This window comes from Erythrolamprus reginae, chromosome 2 (assembly GCF_031021105.1).
Source record: "Erythrolamprus reginae isolate rEryReg1 chromosome 2, rEryReg1.hap1, whole genome shotgun sequence".
In the NCBI taxonomy this organism is placed as follows: Eukaryota; Metazoa; Chordata; class Lepidosauria; order Squamata; family Dipsadidae; genus Erythrolamprus; species Erythrolamprus reginae.
The window spans coordinates 306,686,217-306,711,477 of NC_091951.1; the positions used below are offsets into that span (position 1 = coordinate 306,686,217).

Sequence of the window (25,261 nt, forward strand, 5' to 3'; positions counted from 1 at the left end):
TGGGACGCCGCCCCCGGCACTAACTGGGCGCAGCAATGAGATGCCACCCTCCCAGCACTAACTGGGCGCAGCAATGGAATGCCGCCCTCCCAGCACATATCCAGGCGCAGCAATGGGATGCCGACCCCCGGCACCGGCTGGGCGCAGCAATGGGATGCCGCCCTCCCAGTCCCAACTGGGCACAGCAATGGGATGCCGCCCTCCCAGCACCAACTGGGCGCAGCAATGGGATGCCGCCCTCCCAGCACACCTCTGAGCGCAACGATGGGATGCCGCCCCTGGCCACCGACTGGGCGCAGCAATGGGATGCCGCCCTCCCAGCCCCACTGGGCGCAGCAATGGGATGCCGCCCCCCCGACACCACCTGGGCGCAGCAATAGGATGCTGTCCTCCCAGGACAAACTGGGCGCAGCAACGTGATGTCACCCTCCCAGCACCTCCTGGGCGCAGCAATGGGATGCCGCCCTCCCAGGACCACCTGGGCGCAGCAATGGGATGCCGCCCTCCCAGCAATAGCGGTGGAAACGCCCGTCCCACCGCACACCCCGTCTCCCCAGCCAGACAGCCAGGACCCAGCCGCCACGACGGCAGGGTCCCCACCCCGATGGTAACTTGTTGCTGAGTGGTCTCGGAGCGCTCTGACCCCAAGCAACACCGTCGGTCGCGTCCTGGCGGGGTTGAATAGAAGGGGACCAAAGGAGGAACCTGGCCTAAGATCTTACCCGGACCCTCAACAGGCCGTTCGTACCCTAAAACAGGCCGTTGACCGCCGGCGGGCGACTTCCCGAATCCTCCGTATCGAGAGGCCGTTACCGCACTAGTGGCAGCGCCTCTCGAGAACGAGCGTTCCTGAATGGCGGGATCCATACGTGGCCTGGCCAAACCCTACATACTAGCACCCACCTACTGAAATAATGAGATGGAAGGCACCAAATTGACCCGGCGGCCCGCGATGCGGCCCCGGCCCAACCTTCCCGCACAGTCACACTGCGGAAGACGCCATAAAACCAATAACCCCGCCCCCGCCATAAACAAGGCGAAGCCGGTCAACCTGGACCTAATAGTCCCAACCGAAAGGCCACGCTGCCTAAGCTGGACACCAATATGGCCAGGTACACAACTGGGGCAGGCCAGCTATAGGGGTAGCCCGTATACTGCCTGCCATCCCAAACAGTTCACCTGCCCGCTGCGAAGCCCCCCCCTGGGTGCCAGACACTCCCAAGAGTGCCGCAGCCCAGGAAGCCTCGCCTCTTTACTGCACAGTAGCCCCCTGGCCCCTAGGTGGACAGGAAAAGCCCCTGGCGACATCCGTGCCCGCAGGGCCAGGGTCCGAAACCAGGACAACTGACCATGGGACGAGGCATCACAACCCCGTTATCTAACCCGGGGACATGCCTAGCTAAAAACAGTGTGGTCAGGGACAAGGACCTGTGCCCAAAAAATAATTGGCGGACAAGCCGCATGACCCTGTCCCTTTTGGAGGACAGGGCGTTCACAACATGGACAACCACTAGGCTGTCACACCAAAATGCACAGTCCTGCCCCCCAAACCGCTCACCCCAAAGCTCTAGAGCCACTATCAAGGGGGAGAGCTACCAAAAGGGTCAAATCCCTAACCAAAGGAGAGGCCCCCATTAGGAGGCCAGCAGACCAGCCCACTGGTCACCCAACACAACCCAAAGCGCGAGTACAGCCGTACCAGAGCACAACTGCAAATCAGCTTCCAAAAGAAGCTCTTGCTTCCAAAAAGACAACCCATTAAAACGTTTTAAGAACTCCGCCACACGCAGAGGTCAGCCCTGACCCCTGCACATAAGCGGGTACGATAATGGGGCAAACAGAGCCCCTTCATCGCAGTACAGAACCACCTAGAAAAAACCCTGCCCGGCACCACGACCCGGCGGGCAAAATGAAGTATCCCAGCTAGGTCCCGAAGCTGCCGAAGGTGACCTTCCCGCAGCCCCAGAACCATACCCAGGTGATCCCTGATTTGTGCCAACTTGACCAGGGGCAAACTAGAAGATTGCACCTCTGAGTCCAATTCAATACCGAGGAAGGTAATCCCGGTGGCAGGGCCCTCGGTCCCCGTAGAGGCTAAAGGCACCCCCAACAGAGCGCAAAGGGCTTCGAAGACCCGCATTGGAGCAAAGCAGTGCTCTGCACGCGCAGTCCCCGCCATCAAGAAACCCTCAAGGTAGTGAACGCCGAGCCCGGGCCGCTGCGCCCCTTGAGCGCCCACTCCAAGAAGGTGCTCGAGCTCTCCCAAAAGAGAGCATGAGAGGGAGCCACCCGTGGGTAAAACCCCCGATCACTTAAAAACACCTATGAAATGGAAGCCCAACAGCGCGAAGCCGTCCGGGTGCATAGGGAAGAGCCGGGATGCTGACTTAATGTCGCATTTATCCATAAGGGCTCCATCCCCACACTGCATTACCATGGCCACGACCGCCTCCAAGGATGCGAAGCCGGCCAAACAAAGTTCGTCAGGAACGAAAACCTTCACTGACTCCCTTTTAAGAAAAAACGAGTGGTGAATCAACCTAGATTCATCACCCACCTATCAGGGGACCCCCCTGAATGGGGAGACCCCAAGATTCGGGAAGGGCGGCTCCGGGAAGGGCCCAAGGCCCCTCCCCATGGCCACCTCTTATGCTGTCCCGGACCAAACAAGCCGTTATGTCCCACAACCAACCGGAGGTTGTTGAAACGAAAGGCCTGCTCGAACCCCCCATGTAAGGGATCCCGAATCCCTTAGAGAAACCTAGCAAGAGAGCGGCCGCTCTCGAGCGGGGGTGGTCGTCCATCAACCAACCCCATTGTTGTTGTTGTAGTTGTTGTTATAATTAAATGGGCTGGGCCCAGTTCCCCCCCCCCCCCGTAGGTGGGGCTTGCCCTTTCAGGGCAGGGGTACATTGCAGCGGCATGGGAGCCCCGCCTTCCCGCATGCATGGCTATACATACAAAAAGGGGGGAAACAAGTCCCTCTGCCGCAAGCCCAGGACAATGCAGCGAAAGGGTCCCACCCTGTGGTGGCCCCCTTGTCCAATCTCCCTGGCCCCGACGGGTAAGCCGTCAAAAGGGGCAGGCCCTCTGGCCAGGGTTGGCGGTCAAACCCCCTGCCCCCAAAGCACCAGGCCCCGGCAAAAGCTGCCCCAGGGGCCTGTGCTCTCGCACTAGGAGCCAGGGGGGGGGAAGGGGGCAAACCTGGTTAGGAGTCCCCCACCCCCCCGAAAAAACGCCATAGAATAGAATTTTCTTGGCCAAGTGTGATTGGACACACAAGGAATTTGTCTTGGTGCATATGCTCTCAAGGTACATAAATGAAATATACATTTGTCAAGAATCATGTGGTACAACACTTAATGATTGTCATAGGGGCCAAATAAGCAATGAAGAAGCAATATTAATAAAAATCTTAGGATATATTCAGAGTAGTTCCTGTTTGTTGCTCTGATCTCCCTTGTTAATATTTTTCTGGCCTGATTAAGTTAAATAATAGCTGTAATGAAGTTTGTCCATGATTTACTGAAATAGTAAAGGCCTGGAACAAACTTCCCGCAGACCCAGTAGCTGAATCCACAGCAACAGCGTTCAAACATGCCTGGGACCAACATACAGCCATCCCAAGACAAAATACAGAAACAGAACAAGGGCAGACTAGAGGGACCAATAGGTCTTTTCCTGCCTATGTCCATGCTTGCCTACAAATATATGACATCATTCCAACCATCATCAGTCTCATTAGGAGTATGATTAATATGTGCCATGGTTCTTAATTTACACCTGAGGGAACTGGGGCCCCCAGGCCCCAAGAGGGCAGCAAAAGGCCTCTGCCCAAACAGGCAGCGCAGCAGCATGAAGCTGCCACCGAGGGCCCAACCGTCCTCCTTTTTTATTTTATGTTGTGTTTTATTTTTATTGTTTTTTGGGGGGCCACGAACCGGGAGGGGCCGCACACGCGAGCCCCCACCCTAGCCCCCCACGTCCCCAAGGGGGCTACCAGAAGGATCCCCCCCCAAAATAGGGGGGGCAACAGCCAAACGGCCTTCCCGCCGGACCCGAAGCCCCCAAACCGTTCCCCGAGCCTCCGATGAGGCTCTCAAAATGGCGACCGCAACACGCGGCCGCCTGTTACGGGGGGTGGGGGTGGGGGCCTCACGCGGGACTCCTGCCGCAAGCCCGTTGCTGCCCAAGACTCCTTGAAGATGCAGACCGGCAGCCTCGGATGGGCGAAGCGAGCGACGAGCAGTGCCCCAAGCCTCTAACGAGGCCCGAAATGACGGCCGCCTCACGCGGCCGCCGAAAGGCTCCAAGAGCAGACAGCCGAGTGTCTGCTCTTAGCACCAGGTCCGGGCGAACAGGCTTTCTTCCCGGCCTGCTGTCCCCTTAAATAGGGCCAGCAGGCCCTGCCCGGACCCGACGTCATGCCCGGCCACGTGGGCAGGGCATTCTCGGCCGAAATCTCGCCTCGCGAGATTTCGGCTGAAAACAAGATGGCGGCCGCCATCGGAAGGGTCCGAGTCTGCCCGGCCCTTCCGCAACAGCGCCGTGGGGCCGGTAAGTCAGCCGGCGGTATTCTTTTTTTATTTTAACAATTTGCTTTTCTTTACCATTGTTTATACTGCTCAAAAGCCACTTAAGAATGTGTATTATCTTGTAAGTTGAGAACTAATTATAATACATATATAAATATCCTAAACATTCATATTCCACATGTGAAACTCAAGTACTCTGAAGTAGTTACTCAAACACTCACTTAATGAACATGCAACATCTAAATGGAAACTGAGGTTTAAAAGACCAGCAAAAGTACTTTATTCCTTTAGAAAAGGTTCTCCAAAATATGTATGTGGGAGTTGGATTGTTGCCAGTTTGTCATTCTGAATAAATAACACTTTCCTTTTGGAAGATGCCATTCTCTGAAAATATTTATGCTACTGGTTCATCCTTTCTTTGCATAGAGGCACCGAATTCCTTCCATGAAATTCTTTATCACTCTTGCAAAGTTAATAGTTGGTCAATATAATTTTTAAGTGAAAGAAAATATCCAGTTCCTTGCTGAAAAGCAGCATGATCCACTAGATAATTACTTGACCAGAAGGTTGTCATAGTGTGAAAAAAAAAGAGTCTAGGAGAAATTGGCTGAACCAAAAAATAGTTCCAGATGGTTGAAACAGGTTGTATGTCACCCACAATAAACCTGGAAGCATCCATACAGATCAATTAATGTCATTCTTACATCATGGCTTTAATTGCCAAACCATATTGTTTTTCTGTTTAAAAAAGCCAGCAGACACCACATATCTTATAATTGTTTCATACCCCGTTTTCCCGAAAATAAGACGTACCCCGAAAGTAAGGCATGTCAGAGGTTTTGCAGAATTTGCTAATATAAGGCACCCCCCGAAAATAAGGCGTAGTCAAGTTTACATACGGTACGGTGGAAAAACATACGGTACCATTCAAAGCTGTTCATAGCGGTACCGTAATAATGTGGTGTCCCCTGCTGGCCCCTCATCCAGTACAGCAGACACAGTCTGCTACTGTCTCACCGCCATTACAGTCTCCACTACAGTGCGTAGAATATTAGCTGTATCTTTATTGTAAGATTATATTAGCGGAGTTTTGCAAGATGAGCATATTATTCCCATTTTTTTCCTTTAACTCTCTGGAAAGTGAGGGTTCCTTTTGAAATGCTTCCCAAACCCTCTCTTCTTCTGTGGACTGAAATTATCTTTCATATGATATTATTCCTCTTATTTCCTATTCCCCACATACCATTAAACGAACAAAAATCAAAGGACACAGATTTTTAAATCCATACTTCTAAATGTGCACTTAATAATTTTGGATTTGCATAGTTCAACTATACAAGAACTAGAGTGAAATTTCTGCTTCATTAACAACCCTTCCCCACACTATCTTCTTTATATATCTGAAGTCTAACCTAATTATCTGAATTATATCATTTATCAAAAACAGGAAGACACATTGAATTCCCCTAACCCCAAAGTGCCTAAATGCATGTTAAAAAATGGTATCCTTGGCCTTTCCATGCTGCCAAGCCAGCAAGAGGATGACCGCATGTAGCAAGGAATATATATCATCTTCAGCAAGGCATGAAAGAGACTAAAAATTGTAAGGCTACCATTAAAAGCAAAGGGCTGTATAATAAAAAACCCGAGAAGCTTAACATAAAGATTTGACCTTTACAAAGAGATATGAGCATTATATCTGAAAACATCCTAGTGACATTCAAATCCAACAGGTGTCCTCTCTCAAACACTGCAGCCATCCTCCCCTTCCTTCCACCTGTTCTCCATGTGAGAACAGTCACTCACTCCAGCATCTTCATTTCTATTGTTTTCTAAATGCAACCCAAAGGGCTATTTTCAATCCATCTCCAGAAAACCTCTGACAGCTGGGAATCATCACATGCTTTTACATTGATCTAGCATGGGTATCTAGAAAAAGATTCTGTATGGATTTAGATTGAAAGTATTTCTTGTTTAAGAACAGTTTGGTTTTTATTTCTTGACTTTTTTTTTTTTTTTTTGCTAAGTGCTAATCAATCATGCTTTGTGGTGGTTGAGAGGATTTGCGTAAGACTGTTTTAGTCATGCTTTATAAGGAAAAGGCTTTTCAAGTAGCCCAACAGGACAAATGTTCAACCTTCAACATGATACCTTCAACCGCAGCACTACGCGAGCACGTAATAGATTCAAACTAAATGTAAACCACTCTAAACTCGACTGCAGAAAATACAACTTCAGCAATAGAGTGATCAATGCCTGGAATGCACTACCTGACTCTGTGATTTCTTCCCCAAACCCCAAAAACTTTAATCTTAGATTGTCTTAGATTCTCTCCCCATTTCTAAGAAGTCTGTAAGGGGTGTGCATATGTTAATACAAGCTGCTATCCTATACATGTTTGACAAGTAAGTAAGTAAGTGAGCGAGCGAGTGAACAAATGAATGAATGAATGAATGAATGAATGAATGAATGAATGAATGAATGAATGAATGAATGAATGAATGCTGTGCTGAATATCTAGATAAGAGCTGCCAGGCAGAGCAGACAAAAATGATGTACTTGCAAGAAAGTTTGAGATAGTTTTTCTTAATCCTATCACTTTTAAATGTGTGGACTAGCTGGGGAATCCTGAGAGTTTTAGCCATGCTAGCTTGGGAATTCTGCGGGGTTGAAATCTATACATTTTAAAGCGGTAAAGGTTGGGAAACACTGTTTTAAGGTACTTTTAAGCCAGATTACATAGGTATTTTTTTTTAAAAAATTGAGTCCTCATTTGGAACCTTTATTTTTCAATTTATCCTAGTGTAAAAAGCACAAATTCAATTTTATATGGTTCAAGGAGGTTTCAATCTCTCCCTTTGGAAGATGATATTTGTTTTCTTCAAATGTTTTCTAACACAAATGTACTTCAAACCTTCAGTCCGCCCTGAGTTTTCGGAGAGGGGTGGCATACAAATCTAATAAATTATTATTATTAATTATTATTAATTCAGGCTTAAAAATCTTCTGTGTAGTAAGATTAATCAGTTGATTGTAATTTATGCATCATAAATGTTCTTAATGCATTCTTAGTTTTCCTTTAACAATATGTTCCTTAAAGTCAATTGATTTAGAAGTTAGTCTTGATAATCTGAGGTCTTGGGCTAGGATGGGTCAAAATATATCTATTGATGGGTCTTAATTTAGTTTCAGTTTTCACAATGGAAAGAAGCAGAAACCTTTTTCATAGAAGGGTAAGTGTAAATTCAACTGATAAAGCATTGGGTATTTCTACACAGCCAGGCCAAAGTATCTCATCAGTTACATTACTAAACCTAGTGGTTATTGAAAGTATAAAAAGGCAATATATTTAGAGGGCCTAAAACTTTGAGAAATCTGCCTTGTTGGCTTCATTCAATATAATTCATATTTCATACCTGCTGCATTCGTTCTTCCTCTAAATACATCGTCATAAGCTTTCCACTGGGGTGTCACTTGATAAACATGGATGAACACCACAAACACTACTACCAGGCATACTAGTGGTATCAGGGCAGCAGTAAAAAGGGCTGCATAAATATTTGGAATGAAGCACCTGAAAGGGAAAAAGAAAACAGTCTCATTATCAAATATTATAGGAACTTTGACTGGAATGTGGAAGTCACCCATGCACGTTGGTTAACCATATGATTTTCAAGAGTAAAAAGGAAATTCAAATGGCATTTAATTATCTCATATATCTTCAATTTATAAGAGGCGATAATTGTCAAGATGGGATTAAGTTTGATAAAAGTTTTTTCCAAATAGAAAAAACCTACTTGCTCAAAATCCTTCTACATGTACATTTATCTAATGTCAAACTTGGTAGCACTATTTAAAAATACGTATTACTTGACATTTTTATTATTGCAAATATACTGACTAGAATTCTGTTATTGTTATTTTAGATTCTAACTATTAGATTTGTCATTACAGTATATATTGTTTTTATCATTGCTGTAAGCCGCCCCAAGACTACAGAGAGGGGCGGCATACAAATCTAATAAATAATAATAATAATGAAGTTAGTTGGGGGAAAGATCAAAAGCAACATGAGAAAATATTATTTTACTGAAAGAGTAGTAGATCCTTGGAACAAACTTCCAGCAGACGTGGTAGATAAATCCACAGTAACTGAATTTAAACATGCCTGGGATAAACATATATCCATCCTAAGATAAAATACAGAAAATAGTATAAGGACAGACTAGATGGACCATGAGGTCTTTTTCTGCCGTCAGACTTCTATGTTTCTATGTTTCTATAATTAATAATAATAATAATAATAATAATAATAATAATAATAATAATAATAATAATAATAATAATAATTCTATGCCGATTTGACTAAAACACATTAAGAGGGGCTGTAAAGAGAGAATTATGATGTCCAAATATTCTTCAGGCACTTATGACTTTCCTGTTTGTGAAATACCCAGAATATTGTTTTACACAGATTATATTAAAGTTTAGGTGGTGTTTAATAATAGGTAGTGCTAATGATTGAAAGAAAAGCCAGATTATGTTGATACTCTGGCAGCTGTCACTGTAACTATATATAAATATACTCCAGGATGGGGCTCCATTGGATCTGGCATATATTGTGTCTCTATGGATATCCTGCTTTCAGTCCAATGTGTGCGCATGACTATTTTCAACCCTTATCTCCTATTCCTGCGTGGGCCTTTCCTTCCTATTTGCAATGTCAGTTGCATATTTCTCCCATTGCATGCCAAATCCCTGACCTGATTGTTCTGCTCAGTGAGGAGTGGTGACAACTTATAAGTAAATGTTTTTTAAGAGCCTGCTTGTTTTTGTTATTGCTGACCACACATAAGGATGCTTGGAAATGAATCAAACCTTATCTTATATACCATAATTGCTATTTAAATGCAATGCTTAAAACAAGCATAATGTGAGGTTCTTGGATTAAATATGGTGAAATTCTTAGATTTTCTTGGATTTACCATTCCTATCCTTCCCTACTTCGATCTGATCCCTTATCACAGATTACTTTACCATTACTTTTTATGGATCAGGAAAGGAACTAAATCTGCATCCCATTCTATCACTTTTGGTCTCTGAATCAGGCTGACACTGTATTACTTCTCAGTTCTGAAATATAATGGAATAACATAGACATATATTTTATAGAGCTCTACTACTTGCTCAAAATACTGCATATGGCAGGTACTTTTATAAACAAAAAATCCCTATCTCCAAATTCAGTGATAACACTTCATAATTTTATGGAATAGAGAGTTAGGATATAAAATTCACTGGGTATGAAACCATGCAATTCATTTGATATATCTTCCAGAATAGATCTGTTTTTAAATGAAAGAAAAATAAAAACCAAATGGCATCAGATTATCTGGATTTCCCTTGGTTATTGTTTAGAGATTGTTGTTTTTGTTTCTCTTCTCTGAAATGTGTTTGCAAATCCTGGAAAGCCCTTTAAATGCTAACATAGCATGAACAGGGGATTTTCTTTAAATGATTTTGTGTTCTGAGTGCCAGGAGCTTAATAAGTCAAAACAAACAGTTCTCAGATGTACCATTGCTCAAGAGCGTTGATCTGAATAGTATAATGCAGGGTGATTTATTTTAAAAAAACATTTTGAGATTAGCATGACTGCCCATAAAATCATTTGATTTTAATTGTATGTTTTTATGAAAGAATACATTTTTTTACTGCAATGGAAAATCCAATTACGTGAAAAAGCTCTAATTCTTATACCGATATATCGTTCTGTCTGTCTACCCATCCATCCATCATATTCATTCAATTTTCTTCAGATTTAGGAAGCAAGTAAAAACTGTCATTCAAATTAGTTTCATAAATATTTATCAAGACAAAAAGAGCAATTAATTATCTGGATGTAGCCTGCACTTTAGAACAGGCTTTTAAAAAACAACAACTAAATCATGAGGATAGAAGATGAACCTAGATCAGCACTCCAGTCTTTAAATCCGAAGGCATGGAATACCTCGTGAAATTTGGCAGATGACTGAAGAGAAATCAGTAAAGGTTGTAATTAAACTGTGCTAACAGCACAGTGGACACTAGATTAGAAGATGTCAATCTACATTCTAATTAGTGATGGGCGAACCAAACCCGCACAATTTGGGTCCGTACGGAATTTTGTAGTGGGATTCCCCATTCGGGTTCGGCCAAATTTTGCGTAAAGTTCATCCGAACTTGCCGAACCCGAACACTGTTGGGTTCGCCCATCACTAATTCTAATACCAGGAAAAAAAAGATATTTAATAGATTATGCAAACCATACCAGTAATTTCACAACGAGGAAAATGTTTAGGATCATCCAACACAAATTAGAAACTGAAAACGTTTACATAGTTGAGAAAGTCATAGTTCAGATACAAAAATGTTACAATTTACTAAGATGTATATATACTAACAGCTGTAAGAACATATTTGGAACACCATTATCAGACTAAGAGACTAAAATGGGAAAATATGAACAAGAATGGCTCCCAGGTGTATTATGCATTATGCAGCACAATAAATTTACACAATTGAAATGCCATTTTTAGGAAGAATATTATGACTAATAATAATAAATGAAAGGATTCAGATAGTTACTACCCCATAATGTTTAAGGTTATTTACACACATACACACATACAAACACACACACGTATTTATATTGTAGTCATTTGTTGTGGGAATAAACAGAAGGGGAACAGAGACCCTGTTACAAGAACGTTTTCTCACAACATTTTTATTTATGTTTTACTCCATTTTACTCCATTATAGTTGTTTCTTTTTCTGTCATTCCATTGTTACTATCCAATGTAGAATTTGTTTTTCCTTTGCCTTTCATTTAGATAGGATGGGGTGGGGCGGGGTGCCTAAAACAAACACAGCACTACTTTTACTTACTAAACAAAGGAAAGGCAACAGGTGCAACTTCTGTTATTCCATCACTGGGAATATTTTTAGTAAATCAGAATTTGGAGCCATTTCATTTTTGATTTAGTCATGGTGGTTGCTACCATATTCAGGCACCCGTTCAGGATTAAATAGACACACTTTTTAATTGGAAATTTTTTTCTATAAAAATATTTTTTTCTTTGTTTACAGTGTACTGTTTAAATATAATTACAGAATTATTACTACATTGCCACATTCAATCAATACCATTTTTTTACTCAAATGATCATCTGTATACAGGAAAAGATGCAATTGATGGTGGAACGACCCCACTTCCTGCAAATAATATTTTCTGCTTTGTAAAGAAAATACAGCAACATCCCTATTTATAACACTTTAATTTTTCTATATGGACATAAAGGATTTTCTGATAGTGGTCATTTCTAAATTGCCTTTGAGTAGGCCTTAGAATCCTACAAATGTCTATAGTTATGAATAAGATTCCTTTATAAATGACTCCTGTCATTCAATGTTAATCACATTGCCATTATTGTTCTTCTACTTTACTAAATTAGATGAGCAGAATGTCTTAATTTATTAATTATTAAATTAAATGAGTAGAATAGAATTTTATAGGCCAAGTGTGATTGGACACACAAGGAATTTGTCTTGGTGCATATGCTCTCAGCGTACATAAAATAAAATATACATTTGTCAAGAATCATGTGGTACAACACTTAATGATTGTCATAGGGGTCAAATAAGCAATGAAGAAACAAACAATATTAATAAAAGTCTTAGGATATAAGCAATAAGTTACAGCCATACAGTCAACATGGGAGGAAATGGGTAATAGGAATGATGAGAAAAACTAGTAGAATAGAAGTGCAGATTTAGTAGAAAGTCTGACAGTGTTGAGGGAATTATTTGTTTAGTAGAGTGATGGCGTTCAGAAAAAAACTGTTCTTGTGTCTAGTTGTCTTGTGTCTAGAGTAGAATGTTGAGTCCTCAAATATAAGAAAGGAAGAAAAGTGTGATTCTCTAAACTAATTTAGCTATGTAAGGGATTTTTAGTTTAACTATACATGTCTTATGTATATCGCTTCGAGGTGAAATAGGCAGCATATAAATTTAATAAATAAACAAACAAACAAACAAACAAACGAATGAATGAATAAATAAATATGTATACTTACAGGTCATTGTGAACCAGGCCATAAATCTGTGGTAGGTTATGATGGTAGATTCCTCGCAGGATAATTAGTAATAGTATCACAACAAGGGCTGGAAGTCCCCATCCCAAAAGAAAAAAAATTAGATAACGCCGTTCTGTGTGTTCATTGTTCATCACCAAGATATACCAAAAATTAACAGCCTATAGAAAAATAGAGAATATTAAATCAATATGCTTAACAGTATTTTACTAAGGGTTCTATAACAACAACTTTTAAGAAATATACTTATGCCAATATTCAACCCAATTAGTGACAGAAAACTAACAGTGGGAAAAAAATCTAGTGGTCCATCAAGTCTGTCCTTTGAGTTTTTTCCTTGTTTTTTCTTTGTTATTTTTGTCAGATGATGGATATATGTTTATCCGAAGAATATTTAAGCTCAGTTACTGATGTTTTTATTGTTCAAAAATAAAAAATAAAAAAGCATGGATCTAAGAGTGGCAATCTATATTTGCAACCAGTTGGTGTTAAATATAAATATCCTTGGATCTGCCTATACCGTATAAAAGCAGTCATTCATATAGGTTAAGGCAACAGTATGTACAACAGATAAAATATTAGAATCCAGGAGAAATAGGTTCAAATCATCATTTTAGGTCAGGCACTTCTTCAATACATCTTCACAGAACTATAGAAGGGATATTAAATGAAGAGAGAAACCTTTCCTCCCCTTCTTATAATTTGCCTCAGGTTCTCAGAGAAACAGAAAGATATGAATGTCTTAAATCAAAACAAAGATAGAGTTTCATTCTGAATGAACATTAAGAAAACTGTATTAATAAGAAAAAAATGTTCATGAAATCAAAGGCATCATTCTATGAGAGGTTAGACTCCAACTCAGTACAGTGATACCTTGTCTTACAAACTTAATTGGTTCCGGGACAAGGTTCTTAAGGTGAAAAGTTTGTAAGACAAAACAATGTTTACCATAGGAATCAATGGAAAAGCGATTAATGTTTGCAAGCCCAAAATTCACCCCTTTTGCCAGCCGAAGCGCCCATTTTTGCAATGCTGGGATTTCCCTGAGGCTCCCCTCTATGGGAAAACCCACCTCAGGACTTCTGTGTTTTTGCGATGCTGCAGGGGAATCCCAGCAGGGGAATCCCAGCATTGCAAAAATGAGTGCTTCGCTGGCAACAGAAGTCTGGAGGTGGGGTTTCCCAGCGAAGGGAGCATCAGTGAAATCGCAGCATCGCAAAAACACCAAAGTCCTCGAAACCCCACCTCCGGACATCTGTGTTTTTGCGATGCTGCGATTTCACTGAGGCTCCCCACGCTGGGAAACCCCACCTATGTACTTCCGTTGCCAGCGAAGCGCCCGTTTTTGTGCTGTCCTGACGCCGTGCCTCTCTGTCTTTGTAGCCAGCAGGAGAGCAAGTGAGCAACCGAGAGAGACGAGCCCCGGTGTCCTTGTAGCGATCAGGAGAGCGAGAGAGAGAAACGAGCCTTCTTCGGTGGTTGTTGGGAGCTCCGGCAGGAGGAGCAGTATCCTGGCCGGGAAGAGCTGCCCCACTGCAGCTCACACAAGAATTCGGACCATCTCCTCTTCCTTCGGGCAGCCGAAGAAGGCTCATTTCTCTCTCTCTCTCCTTCCCGCTACAAGGACACCGCGGGGACAAAGTCCTGATGCTGTGCCTCCCTTTCCTTGTAGCCGGCAGGAGAGCAATTAAGCGAGCGAGAGAGATGAGCTGCGGTGTCCTTGTAGAAAACAGGAGAGCGAGAGAGAAACGAGCCTTCTCCGGCGGGCATTGGGAGCTCCGGCAGGAGGAGCCGTAGCCCAACCGGCACGCATGAGGATTTGGGATCAACTGCTCTTGGGAAGCTGGAGCCTTCCATGCCTGCCTCCTCCTCCTTCTCTTCCTCTTTGCAGCCTGACTGTGGGGTCGCCTGCTTTTTTTCCTCTTCTGTGGCTTTGGGCTGTATAGTTGCATGCTTGTCTGGCGGCTGGCTCTTCTTCTTTTGCCGCCGCGGCTGCTTCTTGGAGGTTGCGCCTTGCTCCACAGCCGGCCGGGTTCCAAAGCACCACGCTCGGGTATCGTCTGGAGGTGAGGGGCACATCCCGAGTTCAAGACCAGGTGTCCTTGTCCTCCCGAGGCGCAGCCGGAGAAGGGTAATCTCTCTCGCTCACTCGCTTGCTCTCCTGCCGGCTACAAGGACAAGAAGATCAAGCGGAGGCTAACGGAGTGGGGACACGGGCAGCGAGGGGATCCTGTCCTGGCAGCGGCGGCTCCCAGGCGGCCTCGGTGCATCTCTTGGAGTGGGCAGGATGGGCATCTCTGGCGAGGCGGGTACGACCGGCAAGGCGGGCGGGAAGGTGGCGGCCCCAGACTCTCCAGTCCATCCAGAAACCAAAAGTTCCGCCCTTCCCCACACCCAGCTTTAGCCCCTCGCGGGCTTCTGGCAGGAGGGGGCAGTGGGCGATGGATGACCGGGGCTCCCACAGACAATTTTGGCAGCAAGATGGTCTTGCCTGCTGCTTCCTCGGCTCACCTCTGTCCCCTCTGTCCACCCACCACTTTTTTTTTTTTAAAGCCTTAATATTTTGGATTTTTCTAATGGGCTTGCACGCATTATTCACTTTTACATTGATTCCTATGGGAAACATTGTTTCTTCTTACAAACCTTTCTACTTACGAACCTGGTCACGGAACAAATTAAGTTCATAAGAAGAGGTACCACTGTATCTAAAAAACAGTTAAAAAACCATACATATGTCTTATGGACAGATATACAGTGGTACCTCGAGATACGAGTTTAATTCGTTCCGGACCTGGGCTCTTAAGTCGAGCAGCTCTTATCTCGAACGACTTTTCCCCATAGGAATTAATGTAAATAATTTTAATTGGTTCCAGCCCTCAAAAAACTCACAAAGTTAGTCTAAATTATGCAGAAAGACATGTTTTTAATGAAGAAATGTACATGTACATATAAATGAATAATGAAGTTTCTTTCACTTAACTTGTAAACTTTCTTAAACTTTTAAATTTACATATGTTCAACTTCTCTGCCACCCAATCCTGTAGGACAGAGGTCCCCAACCCTTTTTGCACCAGGGACCGGCTTTAAGCGATCAAGAGAGGAATGGGTGAATGAATGGACGGAGGGTGGGAAGGAAGGAAGGAAAGAGGGAAGAGACAGGAACAGAGGAAGGAAGCAAGGAAACTTATGAAAGGGGAGAGTAAGAGAGGAATGAGTGAAGGGAGGGAGGGAGGGAAGAAGGTGGGAAGGAACAAGAAAAGAAGAAATAGAGGAAGGGAAGGTAAAAGAGAGAAAGAAAAAGAGCAAGAAAGAAAGCAAGAAAGCAAGAAAGAAAGAAAGAAAGAAAGGGGGAAGGGACAGGAACAGAGGAAGGAAGCAAGGAAACTTATGAAAGGGGAGAGTAAGAGAGGAATGAGTGAAGGGAGGGAGGGAGGGAAGAAGGTGGGAAGGAGAAAGAAAAGAAGAAATAGAGGAAGGGAAGGTAAAAGAGAGAAAGAAAAAGAGCAAGAAAGAAAGCTGCAAGCACCCCCCCGAGCCCCCCAGGCCGGCTGCAACCTTTTAAAACACGTGCGCCGCTTCGCAGCTGTCTCCTGAAGCCGAACGCGGAAGTTAGCGTTTGGCTTCAGGAGACAGCTCCTTGGCGCTTGTATCTCGAATTTGGGCTTGTAAGTAGAACAAAAATATCTCTCCCCTCCCAGCTCTTATCTCGAGTTGCTCTTAAGTAGAGCAGCTCTTATGTCGGGGTTCCACTGTAGATAATACCTCATTTAATCAACGGTCCCAGGCCTGCTGGCAAAGCCAGGTCTTTACAGCTTTCCAGAAGGCTAGTAGGGTGGGAGCAGTATGGATTTCTGGGGGTAGCTGGTTCCAGAGAACCGCAGCTGCCACAGAGAAAATCCTCCCCCATAGCCCCACCAACCGGCACCGTTTAGCTGATGGGACCCGGAAAAGGCCAGCTTTGTGGGCCCTTATCAGTTGCTGGGAGCTATGCGTCAGAAGGCGGTCCTGAAGATAGTCTGGCCCTAAGCCATGTAGAGCTTTATAGGTGATAATCAACACCATTATTATTATTATTATTATTATTATTATTATTATTATTATTATTATTATTATCATCATGATGATAATTTATAAAGGAACCGCAGGTGGTAAAGTAACTCCAAAACATTTGAAGCCCAAATCTTCTCCTCTCCTAAATGAACTATTTGCAAGCAAGAAGTATTAAGTCACAATGAATTTATTCCCAACACATTAAGTTAAAAATGATCTAAAAATTTATCCAGCTCATGCCTCCTGAGAATTCAACATTTAGTGATAAATAGGCAATTGTTTAAATGTACCTTGGCAAACATTTTGAAAGGTCAGAGGAGGAAATGAATGGCCACCCATTTTCTTAATACAATCAAGGAAAAATAATGTAGTGGACATTTTAAATAACACACTGTGAGCGTGTGAAGGTGGGTATATGTTTTCATGCACGTGTAGGTATTTATCAGCAGCTCATCATTTTAATAAGCCTATGGAGCTTTCTGTGCCCTGCATTCATTTTATAATTATGTTGTTTTCCTTTTGTGACCTTAAAAGAACAAAGTGCTAGGTAGAATTAATCTTACTGCATGACCTTGTAATAAAACTAGGCCATGATTCAGCTATAGATAGATGAATCCTGAAATTTATTTTTGTCATTCTATTTAGTCAAAGAACCACGATCCCATTAATTCTACCTCTTAGGGTTTTTAGCCATGCAATTTTCTAAGAATTGGTACTATGTGTCCTAACCCTTGTTTTCTGTAATTGTTTAATCACAGTTACGTATCATCTTATCTCTTATTGCATAAATGATAATATAGACCCAACTGGACCTTGCAAACTTTGTGAACTTGATTTGTTTGCTATTTTCTTTATGTACATTCCTGATATGTAATGTCATTTAAAAAAATCTTGATAACTTTACGCCTCTCATCTTTTGGTATTCCAGAATTAAATAGATCAAATACAAACAGCAGATCTAACTTTAGCAATATTTTTCTGTTGCTATGGCGTAATAATAACAACCAGTTGTGTGGACACAAAAAGGTACAGCCAGTTTCCTAGCTGCTAGAAGAATTAACCCATGCAGAAATTGCTGAGGAGTAAATCAGAAATAACTTGTGCTTTATTTGAATGTGTGTGTGTGTGTGAGTATGTATATGTATAGCGGCTGGATTGCATAGTGACTAGAATGTCATCTTTGATGCAGGAGACCTAGGTTCAAATCCTGGATAGTTCCTATCTTACCAGTAAGTGTCCTAGGGTAAAGATTCCCTAATGCTTCAGCTGCCTACTTCAAAATATGAGAGTGATGTAAACTAGGACAGTCATCATAACGACTCAGACATTGCTAGGATGAACAAAGTCCACATCAGATGTTAAGGAACCAGAACAGTCTGATAAGTGGACAAGTGAAACAAGTAATTCATGGATAAGACAAGAGAAGCTGGGATTGATGGAATACTACTACAAGAGCAGACCTACTGAGAGAGAATAAATGAAAGGTATCAAAATTCTACCATATAGCTACCAGCGACCAGTAAGGGACCACAGAGTTGGTCTTCTCTGGGTCCCATCAGCTAAACAGTGTCGGCTGCTGGGGAGGAGGGCCTTTTCTGTGGCTGCCCCAGCTCTCTGGAACCAATTACCTCCTGATATCTGGACTATCCCACCCTACTGACCTTCCGGAAAGCGGTACTGGCCTTCCGGAAAGCGGTTGATCTTATGGTGGTAACCAGCGAGATCCGCCCATGAATGGTATGCAGCGGTTTAACTGTTTGTATTGTAAATTGTTTTCTGTTTGTTGATTTTTAGTCCCACCGACTCTCTGTACTTCTCAATGTTTTTAATTAGGTTTTGTCCTGATTCCATAAGTTCTTCTAAAAAGAATACTAAATCGTCAGCGAATGCCTGCAATTTGTATGTATTTATTTATTTTTTTCATTCATTCATTCATTCATTCATTCATTCATTCATTCATTCATTCATTCATTCATTGGATTTGTATGCCGCCCCTCTCCGCACACTCGGGGCGGCTAACAACAGTAATAAAACAGTGTATAACAATAATCCTTTTCCTAATTTTAATTCTTTTAATCTCCGGGTTATTTCAAATTTTATTAGGTAGTGTTTCTAATGTTAAACTAAGGAATAGAGGTTACGTCGGACATCCCTGATGGACTCCTTTGGATATCGGGAATGTTTGAATCATATCTCCATTTATAATAATCCTGGCTATCTGGGAACTATAAATTGTCTCGATAATTTTTTCAAATTTGTTGCCAAATTTCTTTTTTTTTTAAACCAATCCTATCATATATTGCCAATTTACGAAGTTGAACGCCAAAAGCAGAATTTTTACTAACCTGAATAAGCATCCAACTGAACTGACAAAGGTAGAGATAGTGGGTAACTGATCCCAAAGCAGAGCAACTTTCTTCAGAGAGCTGTTGACTTGTGTAAGCTGAAGCCAGAAATGATATCTAGAAGAGAATTATAGTGACATTAGTTTAAAAATGTATTCACAATGATTATCGGACTCACAATTCATAACATTGTATGTATTGGTCAAGCACCCCCCCCCCCCCATGAATATGCACATATCACACTTTAAACTTTTTTATTGAACTAAATATTTAACTGCACTTTGGCCTGAATGATTTATGTAAATGCATGACTGCTAGATTATCCACGTTCAGTAACTCTCAGATATAGTATATGCTCTATTAAAGTAAAGTTACCAACCAAAGATCTTGAAAGGATCCATTAATTGAAATTTCAAAAAGCAATGTGTTACTCAATGGAAACTTAATTCAGAGTTTCTTAAGCTGTAGGCTGCGACCCTCTGTGGGGCTGTCAGTCCATTGGCACATTTTTCTTTTTAGGTTTGCACACATAAACATTGGTCCAAGCAGAGAAGTACCAAATTGTGACAAGATTTCAGCTCTGCTTAATCTGCTCATGCCAACCCCATCTCCCATCTCCAACACCTGGTACATGCTCACACATGCTGAGCCTTGTTTCCAAGCGTTCTTTTAAAAGGGGTTTGAGATCTTTGTGGAAACTGGCAAGAAGCTAAGCCAGGACCATGAGAATAAAGTCACGCAAGGAACAACTCCTCGCCTTTTTTTTCCTCCCCAGGTCATCTCCACCATTCTTTGAAAACAGGAGTCGTAGTGGGTCAATTGTTTTTACTATGGTTCTGTGAGCATGGCTACGTGCAGGGTGGGTGGGAATCATGTGACTGAGTGAGCATGGCTAATTTGACGTCATTCATGCCTATACCCACATGATCCCACATACCTAGACACTCTCACTCAAAAAGATAGCAAATTTTTTTGGGGAGTTTCTACCTATCTACTGGCCTAATCTATCAAAGGCCTTCTCCTACATGCCGCCCCGCCCTACCTTTGCCAGTTGCATGCGTCACCCTGTTAAGCGGCTCCAGTCCGATCCCTGCTTCTTTCCCTACCACCGCCTTTTTATTCGGGCTGCTTACCTTCCTCCTGCAGAGGCTGATCAAGAGTCTGGAAGGCAAGCTCACCTCTGGTAATTTTTGGCGGCCTCCAGCCAGCTTCCACTGTTGGGAAACAACTGGCAAAGAGGCGGCAGCTGGGATGCTTCTCGCAGTCACATTGAAAAAGAGAGGGTTTTTGCAGCAGGCAGCGGGCTGCCGCAAACTACTGAAAATGGCCGAAAAAGCTGCTGCCATTGCTGCCGTTCTTTGCACCAGCTGTGCACCTGCATCCCATCGTCTGCTGGATCATGTTTGGATTGACACATTCCATTGCCTGCTGCATCAGTCCAAAGTGATGCAACAGACAATGGGACGTGTGTGAGAGGCCAGTGCAAAGAACAGGGCGGCGACGGTAGCAGCTTTTTCGGCAACCTCCAGTAGTTTGCGTCAGCCTGAGGCCAGCAGCAGCAACTGCAAAGTAGCTCTGGAAGAGGCGTTGTCTGGCCACTTGGCTGCCGAAAAAGCCGCTATGGTCACTGCCCTGTTCTTTGCGATAGTCACACACACGCATCCCATTGCTTGCTGCATCAGTCGGAGTGCAATGGAGCAGCCAATGGGATGTGTGTGCACAGCTGTTACAAAGAACAAGGCAATGACAGCAACGGCTTTTTTGATGCAACTATGAGAAACTCTCAGCTGCTGCCTCTTTGCCAGCCGCTTCCGGGCAGTCATGCAGGCGGCCGGGGCAAGCAACCGGCGACCAGGCTATGGGTTTGGGAGTATGGCCAGCCAGCGGTTGCTACCAGTTCGGCAACCCAAACCAAATTACCGCTACAGGTTCATGTGAACCAGTGTGAACCAGCAAAAACTCGCCACTGCACTAGAAGAGAGGGGCGGCATACAAATCTAATAAATAAATAAATAAATAAAATAAAATAAATAAAGATGGAAAAGAAAGGCATCTGAAGGAAGAGCCAGTGGGCTGCTGAGTATTGTTTTCTGGGGGCTCTGATTTTCTTTCGACTTGTATCAATTGAAACCATTGTAAATGTTCTGGCTGTGAGAGCAATCATGGGCTTTCCTAGGTATGCCCATGTTACACCAACACTCCCCAGTCTGCATTGGTTGCTGATCAGTTTCCGGTCACAATTCAAAGTGTTGGTTATGACCCATAAAGCCCTTCATGGCATTGGACCAGAATATCTCCAGGACTGCCTTCTGCCGCACGAATCCCAGCAACCAGTTAGGTCCCACAGAGTTGGCCTTCTCCGGGTCCTGTCGACTAAACAATGTCGTCTGGCGGGACCCAGGCGAAGAGCCTTCTCTGTGGAGGCCTCCACCCTCCTTGCCTTTCGTAAACTTCTTAAAACCCACCTCTGTCATCAGGCATGGGGGAATTGAGACATCTCCCCCGGGGCCTATACAGTTTATGCATGGTATGTTTGTGTGTATGTTTTGCTTTTAAATAAGGGGTTCTTAGATATTTTAAAATATTAGATTTGTTACTGTATATTGTTTTTATTATTGCTGTGAGCCGCCCCGAGTCTGCAGAGAGGGACAGCATACAACTATAATTAATAATAATAATAATAATAATAATAATAATAATAATAATAATAACAACAACAACAACAATTCCCACTTATGGCACACATGAATTGCCTAGGCAGTGTGCTTTACTTTGGGCCTCCTTAGTAAAAGATGTTCCAGGAAGAGGAACAAGAAGCACTGCTCTTTGATTCTGTACACCATCACCCTGCTTTGCTTGTTTCATACCAGGGTTTTGAAGAAATAAGGCTATCCTGAAGAAGGGAGGGAGGAAGGAAGGAAGGTAGGAAGGAAGGAAAGAAGCATTTACAGACTAAGAAACTAGGAAAACTCTGTCAAGCAGCATATTCTCCAGCCTGGACTAATGAAAAGTATAAGCTATGTTTCACAGTAAAAAGAAGGGAACTCAATATAGCTTAGGGCAGTGCTTCTTAATTATTTTCTATTACACCTCCCCTAGGAAGAATTAAACATTCTGCGCCCGCCTCTCCCCCCCCCCCCCGCCAACTCTCTGCCTGAGACAGAAAAAGTTCAAGAGGCTTATCAGCAGGATTGGGGTGTAATGTGTTTAAGTGACACCTTAATTTATTTGGCTTCATGTTGTCCACTGTCAACTTTTAGACACAGTAAACATACCGGCCTTTTCTTGTCTCCCACCGTAGTCACAATGAAGTCAAGTGCTACATTTGCTTCCTCATCATATTTCCTCATCTTAGCTTTCAGGAGACTTACATTTGTCTCATTATCTCTGTCTCTCTCTTCCCCTTTCTTTTCATTCGTTTTCCATGGTGTCTCTTAAGGGTTTGTTATCTGCACTTCATATCTCCTGCTCTGTGCTGTGTGCTATTGTTCGGTGCAAAGAAACCCCTACTCCCCCCCCCACACACATTTCCTGGGATCACACATCGCTCTTTACCCCCCGGGGCCCCACCCCAGTATTTTAGAAGCACTGGCTTAGGGGAATTTATTATGGCAAAGCAAGAGTTTGGAAGAGTCTACTTGGGGACATCACTATTGTCGGGCTTCATCTTACAGGCAAACTTTTACTACAGTAATACCTCATCTTACGAACTTAATTGGTTCCAGGACGAGGTTCGTAAGATGAAAAGTTCGTAAGATGAAACAATGTTTCCCATAGGAATCAATGGAAAAGCCAATAATGCGTGCAAGCCGATTAGGAAAATCCAAAACATTAAGGCTTTAAAAAAAAAAGCTGCCGGCAGACGAAGCTGAGGCGAACGGCGTGGAGGGAGGGAAACCCATGGAGATCCAGAGGGGAGAATGGGGCAGGAAAGAGTGGAGAAAAATGGAGAAACCCATGGAGATCCAGAGGGGAGAAGGGGGAGGAAAGAGTGGAGAAAAACGGAGGAAACCCATGGAGATCCAGAGGGGAGAATGGGGCAGGAAAGAGTGGAGAAAAATGGAGAAACCCATGGAGATCCAGAGGGGAGAAGGGGGAGGAAAGAGTGGAGAAAAACGGAGGAAACCCATGGAGATCCAGAGGGGAGAATGGGGCAGGAAAGAGTGCAGAAAAACGGAGGAAACCCATGGAGATCCAGAGGGGAGAATGGGGCAGGAAAGAGTGCAGAAAAACGGAGGAAACCCATGGAGATCCAGAGGGGAGAATGGGGCAGGAAAGAGTGCAGAAAAACGAAGGAAACCCATGGAGATCCAGAGGGGAGAATGGGGAAGGAAAGAGTGGAGAAAAACGGAGGAAACCCATGGAGATCCAGAGGGGAGAATGGGGCAGGAAAGAGTGGAGAAAAACGGAGGAAACCCATGGAGATCCAGAGGGGAGAAGGGGGAGGAAAGAGTGGAGAAAAATGGAGGAAACCCATGGAGATCCAGAGGGGAGAATGGGGCAGGAAAGAGTGGAGAAAAACGGAGGAAACCCATGGAGATCCAGAGGGGAGAATGGGGCAGGAAAGAGTGCAGAAAAACGGAGGAAACCCATGGAGATCCAGAGGGGAGAATGGGGCAGGAAAGAGTGCAGAAAAACGGAGGAAACCCATGGAGATCCAGAGGGGAGAATGGGGAAGGAAAGAGTGGAGAAAAACGGAGGAAACCCATGGAGATCCAGAGGGGAGAATGGGGCAGGAAAGAGTGCAGAAAAACGGAGGAAACCCATGAAGATCCAGAGGGGAGAATGGGGCAGGAAAGAGTGGAGAAAAACAGAGGAAACCCATGGAGATCCAGAGGGGAGAATGGGGCAGGAAAGAGTGGAGAAAAACGGAGGAAACCCATGGAGATCCAGAGGGGAGAATGGGGCAGGACAGAGTGGAGAAAAACGGAGGAAACCCATGGAGATCCAGAGGGGAGAATGGGGCAGGAAAGACTGGAGAAAAACGGAGGAAACCCATGGAGATCCAGAGGGGAGAATGGGGCAGGAAAGAGTGGAGAAAAACGGAGGAAACCCATGGAGATCCAGAGGGGAGAATGGGGCAGGAAAGACTGGAGAAAAACGGAGGAAACCCATGGAGATCCAGAGGGGAGAATGGGGCAGGAAAGAGTGGAGAAAAATGGAGGAAACCCATGGAGATCCAGAGGGGAGAATGGGGCAGGACAGGGTGGGAAAAAACGGGAGGAACTCAAGTCTGGAGGTGGGGCATCCCAGCGGCCGGCGGCAGGTTCGTAAGGTGAAAAAAGTTCGTAAGAAGAGGCAAAAAAATTCCGAACCCTGGGTTCGTATCTTGAAATGTTCGTATGACGAGGGGTTCGTATCATGAGGTACCACTGTATTTGGGAAAATTCAATTGAAATACAAATAGTGTTTACTGAACTTAGGAATTTAGCAATAGTTTACACATACTCTTCAAATTATGACCATAATGGACCCTGCCCATTGCAATTATAAGTCATAATGATTGTAAAATGATTCTACCATGTAACTGATTCAATTTTACATCATTTTTTGCATTGGTAAATAAGAAAACATGCTGGTTGTAAACTAAATACCAGGTTGTTAAGTGAATGCTGCAGTTGTTAAGTGAACCTGTCATTTGTTACAAATATAGTTCTGCCAAAACACAGAAATAACTTCTGATTTTCATCAAAATTGTGGTAAATCAGTCACAGGTCTGTGGGACGCTGGAAATGGTCATAAATGCAGCTGTGTTGATGAACACCCAAAGTGCGGTGACATTACTGTAGTAAGGTGACTGATCAGAATTTTGGATCCAGGTCATCTCTCTTTTTTTGCTTCAGTTGGGACTCGCTAAGCAAACAATTGTAAGACAAGGATTACCGGGACTGTATCTGAAGAACAAACTCAATGCCTAGAAAAAAATGTTCCAATCCAGTTACATTCTGCTTTCCTTCATATGTAACAGATTATTTAGCCCCCTCCTTTAACAAGGTTATCTGTATCCTCTGTCTATTTTAATACCAGACTTTCTAACAGGTTGCCTTCTAGTGACTGTGAAAGCTAAAGGTCATGTTTGTGGCTAAGGAGGCTGAAGGACTTAGCTGCAACATCCTTGATGTAGTCCACATCAAAGATTTAGATATGGGAACAAAAATGCTATGCTTGTTCATTTTTGTATCCAATAGCAAAATACTTCAA

General features: G+C 43.5%; 1 protein-coding gene across 1 annotated transcript in view; it reads right to left on the reverse strand.

Moving 5' to 3' along the window:
* ADGRV1 (adhesion G protein-coupled receptor V1) overlaps positions 1–25,261 on the reverse strand; it is a 265,854-nt gene that overhangs the window by 42,803 nt on the left and 197,790 nt on the right. The window contains exons 83-85 of the mRNA XM_070743048.1: positions 19,061–19,177; positions 12,648–12,826; positions 7,952–8,109 (exon numbers count right to left, since the gene is read on the reverse strand). Coding sequence (XP_070599149.1) covers positions 7,952–8,109; positions 12,648–12,826; positions 19,061–19,177 — 454 coding nt within the window. The remainder of the gene's footprint in view (positions 1–7,951; positions 8,110–12,647; positions 12,827–19,060; positions 19,178–25,261) is intronic.